General features: G+C 39.4%; 1 protein-coding gene across 1 annotated transcript in view; it reads right to left on the bottom strand.

The window, feature by feature from the left end:
- Positions 1-1,771: 1,771 nt before the first annotated feature.
- Tspan7 (tetraspanin 7) overlaps positions 1,772-17,938 on the bottom strand; it is a 122,623-nt gene continuing 106,456 nt past the window's right edge. Inside the window, exons 4-8 of the mRNA XM_046465048.2 lie at positions 16,998-17,093; positions 15,131-15,286; positions 8,794-8,877; positions 3,072-3,144; positions 1,772-2,800 (exon numbers count right to left, since the gene is read on the bottom strand). Coding sequence (XP_046321004.1) covers positions 3,076-3,144; positions 8,794-8,877; positions 15,131-15,286; positions 16,998-17,093 — 405 coding nt within the window. The 3' untranslated portion in view covers positions 1,772-2,800; positions 3,072-3,075. The remainder of the gene's footprint in view (positions 2,801-3,071; positions 3,145-8,793; positions 8,878-15,130; positions 15,287-16,997; positions 17,094-17,938) is intronic.

Genomic DNA, 17,938 nt, shown 5'->3' with positions numbered 1-17,938 from the left:
CTTCAAAAAGAGGAAAAGATGCTAGGTGCAGTGGTGCATGTCTATAATCCCAGCAGCTCAGGAGGCTGAGGCAGGAGGATCATGAGTTCAAAGCCAGCCTCAGCAACTTACGAGGCCCTAAGCAACTCAGCGAGACCCTGTCTCTAAATAAAATATAAAAAAGAGGTGGGGATGTGGCTCAGTGGTTAAGTGCCCCTGAGTTCAATCCCTGGTACAAAAAAAAGGAGGAAAAGGTATTTCAGTATTCCAATTTACATTTTTAAAATTTCATTGAAGGAGGGATATACATTACACACAAGACACTCAGAGTTGAAACATGATTACTACAGTTTTGAAGTAAATTTAACAATGTAAAAGTATGTAATATAGAGATCTGAATTTAATTTAGAAAATATATAGCTGTCTTACCCAAGTTTACCAATAAATGCATGGTTTGCAAAAAGATGAGCCATAGGTTGGGCTCTATTTAGGATTTTACAAAAAAGCCGTATTTCAATATAGAATGGAAATTTTTAAATGAAACTGAAACGTTCTGAGCTATGTAAGTTTGCACACAATAGCTCTCCTTGATTCTCCAAAAATGCTGGGCTATTGAAGAAGAAACTTCTGAAGGTTCGGGCAGTGCTCTCTATAAGCCTTGTAGGGTTTAGCACAGAGTTCAGGTGAATAAATGCATAAAGTTAGAAAACCATCTCCACCTTAAATAAAGCTCATTCTACAGAGAAGAGAGAGGCTTTCCCCCAACTATTTATTTTTAATTAGTGCTTTATTGATGTACATAAAGGTGGAACTCACTGTGGCATATTTATATGTGCACATAGCATCATTTTGTCAAATTCATTCTGCATTTCCTTCCCTTTCCTGTCCCTCCTCAAGAGGGAGCTTTTTAGATCTATTCATTTGGGAACAGATCACTTTATGCTTTTACTGGGTTTTTTTTTTTTTTCATGAATCATCAAGAAGAAAAAAAAATGATTGCAGATAACATATTATACTGCACCTATTGTTAAAATGCTCTTTAAATCAAGTGTAAGCATTTTATACTTGAGTATAAATTAGGGCATTGGGACAACTGAATTGTTGTTCAGATTGCATTTATTCAATCCAACCCAGAGAAGGAAGAAGGAAGGGAAAAATATATGCTCATTAGAAATGATGAAAGAAAGAATAGATGCTTATTGGCTTTTTAAATAAAATTCAGACTTTAAAGAACCCTGCTAAAATCTTATTTATTTCGTGGATTGTAGAGGCCTGAAAAAATACAAAGGCTCTATTTTTGCAGCCAACAATCTATCCCATCCGTGATGAATGATTCAAGTTTCTGAAATGTCCATAATAATAAGAATAATAATAAAAACTAACCCATCAGTTTTTTGGCTGCTCCATGCTATTTTGGTGGGGTTGGAGCATCTGTGTGGGGTTGGGTCTGCATGTAAGGTGGGCCACCTCTAATACCCAGAGAAACAGGATGGAATGGAAATATGTGTTCAAAAACTGTTATAACAGCCAGGCATGGTGGTGCACATCTGTAATCCTAGTGGCTCAAGAGGCTGAGGAAGGAGGATGGAGAGTTCAAAGCCAGCCTCAGCAACTTAGTAAGGCTCAAGCAACTCACTGAGACTTTGTCCCAGCCCTTTATTTTTATTTTATGCGTAAATAAAATATAAAAAAGGGCTGGGGATGTGTCTCATTGGTTAAGCACCCCTGGGTTCAGTCCCTAGTACCAAAAAAAAAATCATAACAACTAAAGAACAGAATCACAACACAACCATTTGTAATTGCTCTATTTATTAATACATATATCACAAATGTTCACAATATCAATGCATTCGTGTTGGCATGCTAGACAGAGGCATTATTTTTAAAGATCTTTTAAAAATATTTTGACTTTTGTTCCCCCTTCACACTCATTTTTCAATTGATCTGATGAGGTCCTCAAAGTCTGTAATGTCAATGCAAGAAAAAAAAAATACAGGAAAAATACAGGAAGAAGTAGTAAAATAACACAACAGCAATTCATTGGGGAAAAACAAAAGTAATATCATTGCCTTCACAGGAAGCAACAACAGCATTGTAACAGGATTATACAGGTTTCAACTGAGAGGCATAGGCGCACTAAACTGTCTCTTCATACCCAGGTATGGAACAATAACAAGCAAGGAGGCTACCTAACGCTCCAAGACCATTTCCTCATGCGTGACACATGCTTTCTTCTCTGTAGGAACAATTACTAGTGGGTCTCTTTACCTGTCCTAGGCAGCTTAAAGAAGGTAGGAAAGCATTTTAGTAAAGGGAAAACCAAACCAAATGAGATTAAGTCAAAAGAACAGATAACTAGCATCTGCTTATCTACGTAAAGGTATGTGGCATTTATCCACCACGGTCAGGGGCTAACAGGAGTTTCCCATAATACATGCAGGACTCCAAGGGGCCAGTGATGGTGTGATAACCAGTGACCTACGATGAGCTGCAGGTGGACCAAGTACACGTGAAGGAGCTGGCACGCACGGGGCCTCAGGGCAGGGATCACTAGGACTAGCCGCAGGGGGCCTGGCTATACTCTGTGGCACAACAGGGCTTCACAAGATGGACACTACACATGATGCCGGTGGAAAGATGAGAGAGACTGGGTAGGAGTGTCAGTTGCACGCAGGGGGTGGGTGGGTAGGGTTTGGGGAAGGGGGTAGCAGGAGCAGGGCAGGTGTATTATGTACTGTGCTCTAATATTCTTTGGAAGTCTTTCAGAGATTGCTGCAGTTCCTTTTTAAAACAGGTCTCTTATTCCATCGCTCTTGAAAGACTGAGAGGGAAATTAAAACACAAGTGATTCACCATTAATAAGGACTTGAACAAAAAGGTAACATGCTGAAAAGAGCATTTCCATATTTTATGCAATAGCACCCAGCACACCTCCTCCCAGCACCTGGGAAATGAGATTTCTGCCTATGGACAAGTGCCACCCAGAACAGGTATTTAAGTGGCCAGACAGTCCTCTTGCAGAGTTGGCTGAAGGGTATATGGCAGTAGTCCAGGCACACCCACCAAGTCCAGCACTCCCCATTGCCACTCACCTTCTTACACCATCTCATACTGATTGGCCGTGATGAACCGGGACAGACAGCAGGCCAGCAACATGCCAATCAACTGTTGCCAGGGAGACAAACAAAAAGGAGACATTCAAGTCACATCAGATGTAATTTTTAATTAAACATTTTAAGTTGATACATAATGATTAAATATATTTATGGGATGTGATATATTTTGATATATGGATATATCTAGATGTAATTTTTAGCAATGGAGGGACTGAGGGTTTCCATTATGTGACCAGGGAAAGGATGCTAGAGATAAAGAAGAAACCAGATTTCAATTGTGGGAACTAAGCTGGAGGAAGGCTACACAGTCAACTGAAGTTCTGGAACTGGCCACAGGGTTCCAGAAGAAGCTTGCTTTGGTCAGTTAAGAACAACTTTTGATACTAAGTAGTATTAAAATCTGTTCATGTTATGAGAGTAATGAAAAAAAAATCAAGCAATATGGAATTAGTAAGATATTAACTAAAAGGCCAAAATTTAATTCAAAGCCATAGCACATGCATTTGGAAAATTTTTCAATATAATATGATACTCTAGTCAAACTTAGCTGACAGAATAATAGTTCTTTCCTTGTGACAGCAACAGAGACACTATTCTCGACTAGGTTCATTTGCTTGTGAGATAAGAAAAAGTCATGGTTTGTAAGAAGTAGAAGGGGAAAGAGGACAGTGGGGCTTTACATTCTCTTTGTCTCTCGACCATATAGCTATCTTAGGCCTAAATGGAACCATCTACACACAGGGTACGCCTCCTAGTCTTTCTGGGGCCCCAAAACAACTAGTCACAGAGTACTTCCACCTTCTCAGAAGGCCCCAGTATTCCACCTGTCTTTGGCCTTGGCCTAACCTGTGGCACAGGTGCATGTGATAAAAATGGCTGTGATACTGCCAAGGCACCCTTAAGCACATCTTGCTCTCCGCTCATTAGAAACAAAATTCTCATTCATGAATCTGGAGGATCAGCATTCTTTGGATGGGAGCCCAATAGTACACTTGAACACAGAGGCAGCTTTGGCTGGGCCAATATAGTCCCTTCTATTTAAGCAACTGGGCACATTTTATTAGATCAGAGGTGGGGAATGACCTTTAGACATAATCTGTTTCAGTGTCATTCCACATGTGGTCCCAGAATCAACAGCATGGATCTTGTTAGAAATACACATTCTCAGACATGTTGAATTGGAAATTTGGGGGTGAGGCCCTGAAACTGGTGCTTTAGTAAGCCCTCCAGAGGAAGGAACCACTCATCCATTCTACCTAGTTACCCTTATCTTATAGACAAAATTCCTGTGGCCATACTAGTCTGTAGGTCACCATGACCCTTGAACTCTATTTTCCTGGCTTTTAGCTTAACAGTGCAGGTTCTAGTCTCCAATAATTACCTTACCTCTAAAAATGATAATTGTGTTATAAAATATGCAACCTATAATTTCTACCAGGTAAGGAAAACTCATCAAGTTACTTGACCCACACAATCTCCTGCCAAGGCTCTCTGGCTAAGAACATTCCATGGCACAATATATATATATATATATATACATCATGTACTGCCAAGTGGCCAAAGATATCATGGCTGAATCCTTCAGAATATTTTGTCAAATGAGAAACTAAAATTCCCCCATAAGTGTAAGGACTTTGAACTTTAAAACTTGTCACTTTTTATCAGAACTGCCATTTTCCAGGACCATCATACCCAGAAAATTAATTGATAGTGTCAAAAAATTAGATTCCAGCTAAAAACTAAGTAAGTATTGGGGGCACATCACATGTGTTCAGGCATATCTGGAAAGTTGGGATTATAATATTGCACAGGGTTGTAATAAAGAGTCTATTGAAAACAGATTTAGGGGAGCTTGAGGAATCTTCCCCCAAACTACAGAGGTAGTCCACACATAATGTCATAAAATGAATAATACCAGTGTTCAGGTTCAGTACCCCCTGACTTCTAGACTATGTAAGGTACTGGGAGAAAGGTGTGAACATGCATGATCTCTCCTGCCTCAAGTCCTCTTGAAAGAGTAGCTGCCAAAGACATAGGGAAGAAGTATCATATTCAAAGATGTGCAACCTCCTGCTATAATTTATAGAGCAATAGGACCTGTCCATCAAATCCTGACAGATGGGCTTTTCCTTGATAGGTCAAAGGCCATGGGAGCTTGGGGAGAGAAGCATTAAATGACCAAACCCCACTGTCCTAACAAGAGTTTTAAGTTGGCCAAAATAGCTAACAGGGGGAAAACGTTCTTGCAGTCTATTGAAAGACTAGACTTGGCCTAGTTTCCCTTGTATTTGATACCATCTTTAATCTCTGAGACAAAAGATATGCGAGGCTAGTTTCTTCCAACAGGTGACAGCACTCAGGTCCCAAGAGAGGGCCAGGAGAAGGAGACAGTGAAGAGGGGGTGAGGGAAAAAGAAAGGGAGAGCTCTGTTATTTCCTACCCACTTGGGCCTTTACATAGTAGATCTTCCTTTATTACAGGAAGGCCAAGGCACAATAGTTTCATCAACATCAGTCAACATTTGTGAGATTTACTATAACTCTGGCTGTAAAATTTATGAACAAATGTAGCTAAAGCTTTGCTTCTAGGTCACGGATCAATAGGGCTGGATCTTCCTAAACAAGCACATGGTAAGTGGCTACTACCATCATCTCAGGGGATCTGAAAACCAACTTTGGCTTCTAGGAACCCCGAATCTGCTCGTACCATAAACAGCTACAGTTGGTAGTGCATCTGGCTGGAGAAAGTCCTAAGTTGAGCACGGTAGGTCTCAAAGTCTCTGTTCTGCTGGACAAGCCTCACCTTGTGGGGAAGTGGTACTGGCTGAGTGATATCATCACTGGGCTTTGTATTTTCTTTTCTCATCCCAACAACTATGTGGTACCTTGATGACACCTAAGCTTGTTGCACAGTGTTTCTGTTTGGGGTTTCTTAGGTCCAAAGCTCTTCTCCTCCCAGTGTGCCACAATTATATTCAACCTTGTCAAGGATTTCTTGAAGGCAGCAGAGATTAATGTGCAACAGGCCAGCTAATCATTTCTCTATGCATAAATTCCTTCTTAGGGATGTGTGAAAGAAGAGTGGAGAATAGCTTTTCATCAGATTCTTCGTGCCTTAGAGAAGGACCTATATGACTTGATTTCATCTCTAATGAAAACTGGATCCTGCTCTCCACCATGTATACACTCAAGGAAGGCCACATGTGTGGAGATATCCTTGCATAATAAGATGCTTTATCCATGAGATTCCAGATTCACTGAGGTGTTTGTCTCCTCAGTGAATCTGGAATCTCATAACTGCATCATGTTCCTTTATTTTTCTAGGGAAGCCACAAGAGGAGACTTTAGTGATATTTTTTTTTCCCTCCAAGGGGACAGTCCTCTTCCAAAACAAAACAGAAGTCTGTCTTCCTGGTGTTAACCTGATGCTACATATAAATGTGTTAAGGAAACTGTATGTTCAAGACTTTCAAATGTATCCTGCACATTTGAATCAGTCACAAGGTTTTGAATACACTAAAATGTCCCCTGCAGTCATAACAGAGATGCTACTGGATGTTACTGTTGAAACATTATAGCAAACTAGAGGAAACTTCAGGGCAGTCATCCCTTTGAAATGTCTTTGGAGGCTGTGTACATTGTGGTGTTTGTGACCCACTCTGGTTTGTCTGTGTGTTGGCATGTTGAGGGTTTAATTCACTTCATGAGCTACAAGAACAATGAAGTGTGCTAAAAGATAATTTTGAAACTGCAGCAAGAAATGTACTTATATTGACTAAGTCTGCATGCTCTTGTGAGATGAAATGTCACACAGGTTTTTAATAACTGCTTAGGAAGAAACACATTTCTACTTCTCTGCAGCTAAGCTCTCTAACTCACAAGAACAAACCACCATGCTATGGTTCTTTTCCTTGATCTATGCAAGGGCTACACAGGTCTATTCATTTTGTGATCATTTATTAAGCTGTAAACTTACAATTCACGCATGTTTCTGTACATTCAATATTTCAACAATCATTTTAGGAGTGAGATGAAATCTCAATGTAGTGTTTTTGCATGTTTGTTTGATTTTTGGTACCAGGGATTGAACCCAGAGGTACTTAACCACTGAGCCACATCCCCAGCCCCCTTCTTAAATATTTTATTTAGAGATAGGGTCTTGCTAAATTGCTTAGGGCCTTGCTAAATTGCTGAGGCTGGCTTTGAACTTGCAATCCACCTGCCTCAGCCTCTGAGTTGCTGGGATTACAGGTGTGTACCACTGGCCTCAATGTAGTTTTGATGTGTATTTCCCTGATTGCTAGGAATGTTGAACATTTTTTTCATATATTTCTTAGCCATTTCTATTTCTTCTTTTCAGAAATGTCTCTTCAGTTCTTCTGAAGAACCCATTTATTGATTAGTTTCTTTGGATTTTGATGTTGTGAGTTTTTTTTAAAGTTCTTTCTATATTCTAGATATTAATCCCCTGGTGGAGAAGTAACAGGCAAGAATTTTCTCCATATGCAGTAAACCACACTGAATTCCACCTGCATGTATTCCTATAAAACACCAAAAAATAAGTATGTAGAAGAAAGACAAGTACAGAAGAAGAAGGGAACAGAGTGAGGGAGGAGGAGACAGACAGGGGAAGAACTAGGTACTGCTTATATGATTACGTCAAAATCAACTCTATTGTGTATAGCTATAATACACTAATAAAAATATTTAAAAATACAATCCAGGGAAGACAATTTTAGAAGAAAACTTGAATAAATTTAAAGTGCATCTGCATTGCTAAGCAGGAGGGACAGGGGTACAGATGGGCAGATGACCTCTATAGTAAGTAGAACACTGGAAAAATTATTGAGACAATATTAAATGAGCTTTGCTTGGAAAATAATCTGTTGATCTGAAAAAGGCCTCAGTTAAACAAAGTTGTTATTTGGTTGCTAGGTATACATGCTGATCCTTCTGCCCATCACAATATTATAGCTAGAATGTAACATTTTGCTGGGAGATCAGAAGCATGTGGAGCAATACCCTGCCTGGTGGCAGTAGACTACATTTCAGATCTAGTATAATCTTGTTTCATTCTTTAATATGTGTGGCTCACTTAATCTGCATAATTATTCTCCCATTGTTTTTTTAGAGGGTGGATAGAAATGAGGGGATATAAAACTGAATACCCAAAAGGTGGATTTTCTTTGAAGAAACAGAATAGTCAAAGCTAGAGATTAAAATAATAATCACAAGATGAAGTTTGATAAATGTGAGCTTTCTTTAAAAGGAAAAATGCCATGCATAATCCACAGGAACTAAGAAAGAACAAAAAAGGACAGGTCAGCCAGCAAAAAACCTCCCCCCAATCTGGATCAGCCATTTGATGTTTTGAGTTGTTTATGCTCCAATTAAGCCAGCACCTTGTTCAGTTAACCTCCATTTGACCTACAGAAGAAGCAAGTTGTTTATCTGGAGCTAGTCATTAGTTGAACTGTAACCGATATTCCCTTGATGGCAAAACTTCATTTAAGTTGAAAAAGGAAAATCAATAAACAGATGACCTGAGGACTAACGAGCAAGGAGCTCTGACCCCATCTATCAGCCTTTCCCTAGGCACAGGATGGCAGGCTGAAAATATGGAGGCCAGGGAGGGAAACCAGAGCTGGAGGCAGGGGAGAACCTAGATCGAGCCCCACACGATGATGTAGGTAGGCTACCTGGGAGAATGCAATTCCAAATGCAACTCCAGCGATGATCCCCATGTTTGTCTCCATGAAACTGGTCACCAGATCATAACAACCCTGGAAATAGAGAGAAGGGGTCTCAGGGATGTGTATTGGCCAGTCTAGGCTGGGTTATACACACTTACAACATTCTCTCATATACTTTGACTTGAATTTGGAAAACACAATTGCAACTCACCCTAGGAAATACTGGAATTCCATTCAAACAAACAAATTCAAATGTACAAAAAAGTACAGAGAGTAGTACAATGAACCCACACCCCACACTTCCCCTAACATCACAATTAATATATAGTCAATCCTATTTCATTTAAACATCCCTGACTTCCATTCCCTGGCTGAGTTACTTTCAAGCAAATCCCAGACATAATTTCATCTACAAATGTCTCAGTAGGATTAAATTTAGCATGAAATCTGTAAGCTCTATGAAGCAAACACTGTACAGGCAGAGAAGTAAATGGAAACAGATAAAAAGGCATTCTATATCCTTGAACAGAAAACCCAAGTATCATAAACATAGGCACAAGCATTTTGACAATGAATGAGAAAATCTTGGATAAACAAAGACAAATCATCTGGTTAGAGGGAGGTGTTTGAAGATCTGCCAACTCTCTGGAGTTTTATGGTTCTTCCTAAGGGAACTGCTAAGATTTTGTTTTTTGTAGAGAAAAATCTATGTTCTAGAGTAATATTTTCCAAAATTTAGTATATAACCTTGAACAAGTCACTTCCCCTTTCTGAATGTCAATAACTTTATCCTTAGAACTAAGTAAATTTCCCTTTAACACATTATAATATCTTTATATGGCATGCTTAAAGTCAACAATTTTCACAAATTCTAATGTAATTTTAATGCTAAGAAAGTGAATTACCTTTATTTAAGATCTGGTTGGAGTTCAATCACAGTGCTAAACAAGTTTGTTGTTGTTGTTATTCCAGATTACATTTTACCAACCTAATCCAGGCAGGAAACACCGAATTTAAAGTCAACTGGCAGTAATAGGAGTGTATGAATGTGAATATGAGTGTGGGGAGATATATATATATATATATATTTTAATTGAAACCAACCAAATCAACCTAGAGCCTCTGAATTGATTTATTCAGCTAGGAAGACATGGTCTTTTTCTAGTTTTCTGATAAATGGCTTCAACTTGAATGTATCAGTGTGTGAAAAATGAAGACATAAATTCAATAAATCGGATAAAGGTGGTTCTTGTTCATAGAGAAAGGCATAGTAAGTTGTAGCCAACATCTGAAGAACAACAAACACCCCACTGTATCTCCTATTTTAAAATTCAAATCTTAATTTAACATTTGTCATAGCTTGTGAAAATTCTGCCAACGCCCTATCTTTGAAATGATGTTTTATATTCATAGTCCGTTTGCAGACAAAAAGTGCATTAACTTAGCAGTGGTTGTAGACATGTGGCTTCCATGCGAGTCACAATCTGTATTCATTGGTTATCTGATACAAATATGAAGGGTAGCACATTATTGTTTCTGGGGACTTGTGGAACTTGCCTCTCTCTAGCAAAAGCTTGCTGCTTTTACTTTTAATAGTGAAATGATGTACTACTTTTTAAAAGGTAGTGGAAGGGAGAGGAGTTTGGGTTAGGAAAGAATCAAAGCAGGAAAAGAAGTGGATATTCTAATAATGTCCTAAGTGGTATAGCAGCTAAAATAGCATTTTGTTGAGCTGGCCATCATTTCCATATCTTCTCCCCACAGTGATGGTCAGGTGAAGGAATGAACTCCAGACCAGCACCAGTGTTAGGTCAGTTCAAAATATGGAAACACAAGCTGGTAATACCATTGAGAGAGAAGTAATGTGGGTTGTTTTCTTCCTCTGCAAAATGGGTTAGCACAGATTCCACCCTCTATCACTGGTCTCAATTCTACACTTAAGCTGAATATGTTATTTTAAAATTTCAATTTCTTCAGGATGCAGTGGTGTGTGCCTGTAATCGCAGCGGCTCAGGACGCTGAGGCAGGAGGATCATGAGTTCAAAGGTTAGGGTTAGGAAGAGGTGCTTAACCCTCAGCAATTTGGCAATGTGCTGAGCAACTCAGTGACACCCTGTCTCTAAATAAAATACAAACTAGGGCTGGGGATGTGGCTCAGTGGTTGAGTGCCCCTGAATTCAATCCTCAGTACCCCACAAAATTATGATTTTTACTCCATTCTTCTTTTTTAATAAGGTCACTCTAACCAGTGAAAAGAATCAGAAAAATGAAATAACTACCTGGTATTGGTACAGTGGTGGCAAAATAGTTTTCTGTAAACCCTGCTCCTCAAATGTGTGGTTCTTAAATGAGTAGTATCACATCACCTGGGAGCTTTAAGAACTGCCTGATTGGAGGCCCTACCCCCAGACCTGCTGAACCGGCACTGGCCACATCCCAGGTTATTTAGAATTAATTTAATGACTTTTAACTAGATTTCCAGGTGATTCACATACATACCCACTGAAGTTTGAGAAGCACTCCACTGTAAGGAAAGTTTCCTATTTTGTATTCCAAATAAGAAAGCAAATTAATGCATCATATCAGTAATAGGATTAATCAAGATGAGAAGATGAAAGTGATGTCAAAATAAATGTTTTCCATCTCCGGGTTTTTTTTTCTGTTATTCACCACATGGACCCAGGGCCCATTTTGCAAATCTCACTATACCTCTGCAGACTGTGAGAACTGCTTTGATATTACAACCACAGGCCATGTTTGCATTCAACCTTAAGTTCTGCACTAAAGTGTGATTTTATCTACCCACAATAATCTCTCTCAATTTCCTAATATGAAAGCCTGGTTTTCAGGCATGAGATAAATCTACTGAGAGTTGCTAAGTCTCCTAGGAAACACCCAGAAACAGAATAGTTAATTTGCTTACCCTCTCAGCATGTCTAAATCAACACAGTCACCAATGGAAAACATCTGCAAGTGGCAGACTTGAACTAAGGAAGAGAAGGCTAGTTCCAGACAGGTTTTGGGAAGAGGTATCTTTGTAGCTGTCAAGCAGAACTCTTTCTTCTTCTTGCTCTTACAAACTGGCAAGGCACTCTTATGGAGTAGGGTTCAGCCAATGCTAATAGCCAACCAAATCTGGTAGCAAAACAAAAAAAAAAAAACCAAAAAATCTGCCCCCCAAAATAAACGATAAATATCCTGTGTTAACTGTTCACATCTCCTCCCTCCTGCTCTAAGTAATCTGGATAGCATAGGTTTCCTTGGGCTGCCAAGAAAAAGCCAAGAATCATCTTTCTGTGCTATCAGAGTGTAGGGTTCAAAACACTCAAAGATCTATATCAATGACCCATCTATCTACACCACAGGAGTCCATACAGCTAGAATGCGGCAGTAGTTAAGTTCTTAAGGGAAAATAAGTCAATGAAGGGGGGCTGGCATATATGAGCACCTACTGTTACTTTCTCTACTCCATAACCAATTCCCTTTTGGAGAGGTCTATAAAAACTAGACAGGAGAAGTAATTTGTCTCAGAGATTTGTGTGGGCATTAAATGAGAATGTCTAATGAAACTCAAAAGACAAATTTTAGTGTCCATCCACTTTTTGTTCTCTGGAGGAACCAGGCTAGAGAATACAAGGGCAATGAGAAAAAAGTTAAGCACCTCTTCCAAGTACTTAAGGTGCCCAGAGAAATACAAAATAGGCCTGCAATGGAAAGATGGGGAATAAGTTCCATATGTAGGTTGTCAATTAAATTTCTTTCTAGAAATTACTGTAAATATTATAGATGCACTATAGGATATGCTCCCAAATTTTCTTTTAGATATTAACAATAGATCCACCCTATAAGGACCTGATGTACCATTTCTAACAAAAGATGGTATAATAGAGAGGAAGACAAACTTCATCATCGTCATCATCAGGATCACATTTATATCACAGTTGACATTTTTCATCACAGTTAACAATTACAGTACCCTTTGTCTGTACCAGGCACTATGCTTTAGATACTTTATCTCCTCCATTTTTAATGAATTTAAACCAAATCTCCAGATACTTTCCAATAACTCTAGGGGACAGGAACTATTATGATCCCCACTTTACAGATGGGAAAAAGAAAGATCGAGAAAGGTCAAGTAACTTGATCAAGATCACATAACCTACAAGTGGCTGAAGCAGAATTTAAACTAGGTCTGACTCCAGACCCTGTGCTCATGATTTCTGGATCCTTTACTTTGAAAAAAGAAGAGCAAGTTTGGGTGAAAAAAATTTTTTTTTACCTAACGTTGGTAAGTTCTGCTTTTATAAACCAGCCTCATGAGCCAAATATCTCATTGCCATATATCACTCTTGCTTTCCATAAATTGGAGTGTCCACCATGTGCCAGGTCTGCTTGGCACACCATATAATGGCACCCTAGTGACACATATGGGTGTTCAGTGAGGATACTCATGAAAAAAGCCAAAAGTAGTCTTATTAACTAATGAGAGGTGAAGGAAGCCTCAAAAGTTTGAGAACAGATGTTCTCTTAGCCAAGACAGGTAGCTTTTAGTATTGCATCTTACTGAATCATGCTAATAGCAAAGTAATAAGCCCGGAATGACAAAAAAGCTTCCAGGATGGCAAAGATGCATTGCAGTGTCCATGTTACAAATACCAACATGAAATGGGTGAAATATAGTAACCACCTCTTTTTAAAAATTTTTTAAACTTGTTTATAGACCTTTATTTATTTATTTCTATGTGGTGCTGAGAATCAAACCCAGTGCCTCACACATGCCAGGCAAGCGCTCTACCACTGAGCCCCAGCCCCAGCCCTGTAACCACTCTTAACATTCTAATGTTGAGAGAAGGGCTGTAATCTCAGTAGTTGGCCCAGACCATACAGAATTTTGAAGACATCAGAAGAATAGCCTATCATCCCAGCCAATCAGGAGGTTGAAGAAGGAGGACAATAAGTTTGAGGACACCCTCAGTAAATTAGCAAGACCATCTTGAAATAAAAACTGAAAAAGTCTGGGATAGTTTTCTTAATTTCTTTTTCAGCTGAATTGCTGTTGTGGTATTTAACAAAATCATGTTATATGCACACATAAATGTACCAGAGGGAATTTCACCTTTATGTATATGTATCAAGTACCAATCAAAAATAAATAAATAAATGTGTTACAGGAAGATCAGTAGAGGAAAAAGATGGGGAGGGAGAAGGATAGGAAGAAAGAGCGGGGATGAGGACTGAAATAAAATTCCTTATATGTATAATTTTGTCAAAATGAACCCATACTATGTATAATTATAATGCTCAAATAAAAAAAGGACCAGGGATGTAGTTCAATGTTAAAACACTCCTGGGTTCAATCCCCAGTACCCCCCACTAAAAAAAATTTGGAATTTTATCTTAGTAGAAAAATATGCCCCATGGCTGAATAACCACAGGTAAACTCAATAGTAGGCTTATTTTCTCCCCTTTGGTTCATTAAATCACATTTGGCATATGACATTTCTCAAAATCTTTGAGAATATAGACAGTTTTCACATATAGTTGTCATGTCTTCATCATATTCTCTGCAAAGCAGAATACAGAATTGATTTCCCTTTTCCCTAACTACAGAAACTTCATTTCCGTCATTTGCACTATGTACTGACTTTCAAATTGCTTTTAGCCATCTTTTTTTCGCTCTGATTTAATTGAGACTCAGGATGTTGACAGTGAGTTGAATTGGAGTTGCTGATTTCTTTTCCTATAATGGCAAACTCCCTAAAATAAGGGCCACCCTCCTAGCAGAAGCAGATGCTGTCTGTCAACTCCACTCCCATCTTCCTGCCAAAGACTGGCACCCAGCTGCAAATAATTTCATGTTTAGATGGTATATTAGCAGAAGAAAGATACCCAGAAAGAAGAAAGTCAACATTCTCTGTCTGACACTAGCATCAGGGTTAACAGGAACCACTTGCTGAACCTTCATAACTGTGCATGGTAGAAGCTGTCTGTGGAGAGCAGTGGAAAGCTGATCTGAGCCACAGTTTTTTCTCTTTTAGAAGGGAGCAGCCTCAAGTGCTTTTCCCAGGCAATCAAGGACCACAAAGGAAGACACCTGACAGCCTCCTGGACTATCTTTTGTAAACTAGGTTGTCAGAATTTCACAAAAACAACAAAGCCCTCCCAAACATTCACAACTGCCAGGCATGGTGGTGCATGCCTATGATTCTAGCTACTCAGGAGGCTGAGGCAGAAGGATCACAGGTTTGAGGGTAGCTTTAGCAACTTAGTGAGCCTCCACCTGAAAAGTGAAAAATTAAAACATTCATAACCAGTCCTGCCAGGGTTGGGAGGAAGCAGGTACCTTCTGGTTAACTTTGGTGGCGGCCACAGTCAGATTGTGGAGATCCTGGGGGTTACAGTCAGTTTCATTCATGCAGCAACTTGGGGGGATGCCATGCTCCAGGAAGTAGGGGCTGGTGCTCCAGTTGGTGTAGTTCTGCACACCACAGCAGCTCAGCTATTAACAGAGAAAGGAAAAGAATCAAAGAGTGGTAGATCAAAAACACTGTGGTCTCCTCACTCACTGGCCTGCATCTTGTAAGTCTAGATTATATGTCCACTGGCTTTCTTACCAACTCCGCAAAGCAAAGCTGTGCTTCTCTGCCCTGGCGAAGTATCACAATCACTTGTGAGAGTAGTGTGTCATTAAAGACAGAGACATACACACCAGCTACAGCAGAATTGTTCATGGGGAAGCTGGGGCAAATAATGGTTTTTCAGAGCACTTCATTAGATCTATACCAATGGTTTGTGGGGGGGGGGGCGGGTAGCACGCACATAAAGAAAGAGAGAGAGAGCTGGCTTTGGCAATCCACAGCCCATCAGCTGCCTGTTTTGTGAATAAAGTTTTATTGAAACACAACCACACCTATTTGTTAGCTATTTCTGTGATTGCTTTTGTGCTACAGCAGCAGAGTAGTTGTGACAGAGTATAAGGCCCTCATAGCCTAAAATAAACCTTCACAGAAAAGGTCTTCCAATCCCTCATGTAGAAAATATTAAAATAAATAGGACAGAAATATATATCTAGTTGTTGAGTTTGGGCAAAGGGTATACAGTTTATTGTAATATTCTTTCAATTTTTCTTGAAATTTTACTTGAAGTTTGAAATTCTGATAAATGGATGGAACTGGAATACATCATACTAAGTGAAATAAGCCAGATTCAGAAAGTCAGGGGTTGAATGTTTTCTCTCATATGTGGAAGTTGAGAAAGAAAATGAATTGTAAAAAAAGGAGATCTCACAAAATTAAAAGAAAAGTAGAGTATAGGAAGGGAATCAAGAGGGAGGGAAGAAGGGAAGAAAAGGAGAGGTACTAGGGAACGAAATTGACCAAAATATGCTATGTGCGTGTATGGACATAGCATAATGAATCATTTTATGTATAATTATAGTGCATCAATTAAAAATGAATCAATAGAAAGGAGACAAGTAGAGTAGATGAAGGGGGTCAGAGGGAGGAAGAAGGGAAGTACTGGAAAATCTAATGCATAAAATTATGTCGTGTGCATGTACGAATATGTCACAATGAACCCTAACATTCTGTATAATTTTAAATGCACCAATAAAATATCAAAATAATTTTAAATACTGTTTCTGTAATATTAAAAAAAAAACTAGAACAAGAAAACTCAAAGCCAAAAACCTTCCTAGGTAATCCTGATGGGCAATCAGGCTTGTACTCTAGCACCTGTCACCCTGAGAGCCTCCCGGCAGCCCAGGCCATTCCCACACCTGCCAGATTCCTCTGTTTCTCCATACACTGCCTTAGATGGTGGATGCAGCTCATCCAAGCTCTCTATCTTAAAGACACTGATTCCAGAAAGCCAGCCTTTGGAAACCAACTCAAAGCTAGGCTGTCGTCTACTCTCTGCCTAAATCCTTTCCCAGGATTCAGATTGTAAGGGCAAATAAGCTGTCATCAGAATGCTCACAATCCTTACTGATGCACAGCTTACTCAAGGGAGTGGCCCTCTTTGACATTAATTACCTGGAGAAATGGAGCCTAGACAAATACCAGTGTCAACTCTTGAAAATGGAACTTGACCAAGAGCTAAAGAATGGAAATTCACAGCAAATGCTGCTAGCCCAACCTACTGGCTGCCTACAAGACTCAGCCCAGACCCTGCAGGCAGATCCCATCCCAATCTCCTTCCCTGGAACTTACACTGCGCTGCACGTGGTCCACGGCCCGGCTCCTCTCATCATTGCCATTGTAGTTCTGCATAGCATCCGTGTAAGTCCTCAGAAAGGTGTCCTTGATCTGTGGAAGACAAGGAACAATATGGTTCTAGGCCACTGCAACCCAAATTGACTCAGATTCATACCAACTTCAACCCCATGGTAGCCTCTTCTGAGTGTCTGCATACATGGTGCTCAGAGATCGGGAATGCCCTGTTTTCTGAGACAAAAGCACTCAGAAAGTTCACCAAGGGATTTATTAGCTCAGTATTTTTTTCTAATAAAAAGTGTTGCCCTCACCCCTAAACCAGAGGAAGCCTGGCTGATTCAATGACCCAGCAAAGTGGCTAGTCAGTTTCTGAAAGGGTTGGGATTGTGAGCTGCCAAAATGTTAGGCATGAGTTTTCTAGTTATTTTATTTGCATTGATTAATGCCCATCTTTCTGTAACTTTCTCTGACCTTGTGCAAAAACAAGGATAAAGGACAGGCCATTGGAGTGACAGGAATACTGATGTTTCATCCAAAAACAGATCCTATCTTACCATACAGGAGAGGGAAAAAATCAACTTTTACCTGTCTTTACTGAGGCCAAAGTAAAATAAGCTAAAGGACAAGAACTTTTTATGTTAATAAGGAGTTAACAAAACATGAATGAATACATTTGTAGGGAAATTTTCAAGTTCTGTCTTCCTGGTAATTTGATGAAGGTAGGGTGTTAGGTATGTTACCAGGTAACCTGGCTTAAGTAAAACTGACCCCTGATTAGTGAAATGCCTCTGGACAGCAAATGGCCATATTATTATTACCTGGTGGGAAGCTTAAGCTAAGTATGTTGACTTTCCTAACTTGGTATATTCCTTGATGAAATACTGGAAGCTATGTCCAATGGACAGTTAAAGAAGGGAAAGAATGGTTAGTTACATGAA

Source organism: Marmota monax, unplaced genomic scaffold (genome assembly GCF_021218885.2).
Source record: "Marmota monax isolate L192 unplaced genomic scaffold, Marmota_monax_Labrador192_F-V1.1 WCK01_AAM20220418_F8-fsc00158, whole genome shotgun sequence".
Taxonomy (NCBI): Eukaryota; Metazoa; Chordata; class Mammalia; order Rodentia; family Sciuridae; genus Marmota; species Marmota monax.
The sequence above is the reverse complement of the archived record's forward strand: the minus strand, read 5'-3'. Positions and strand labels throughout refer to the sequence as shown.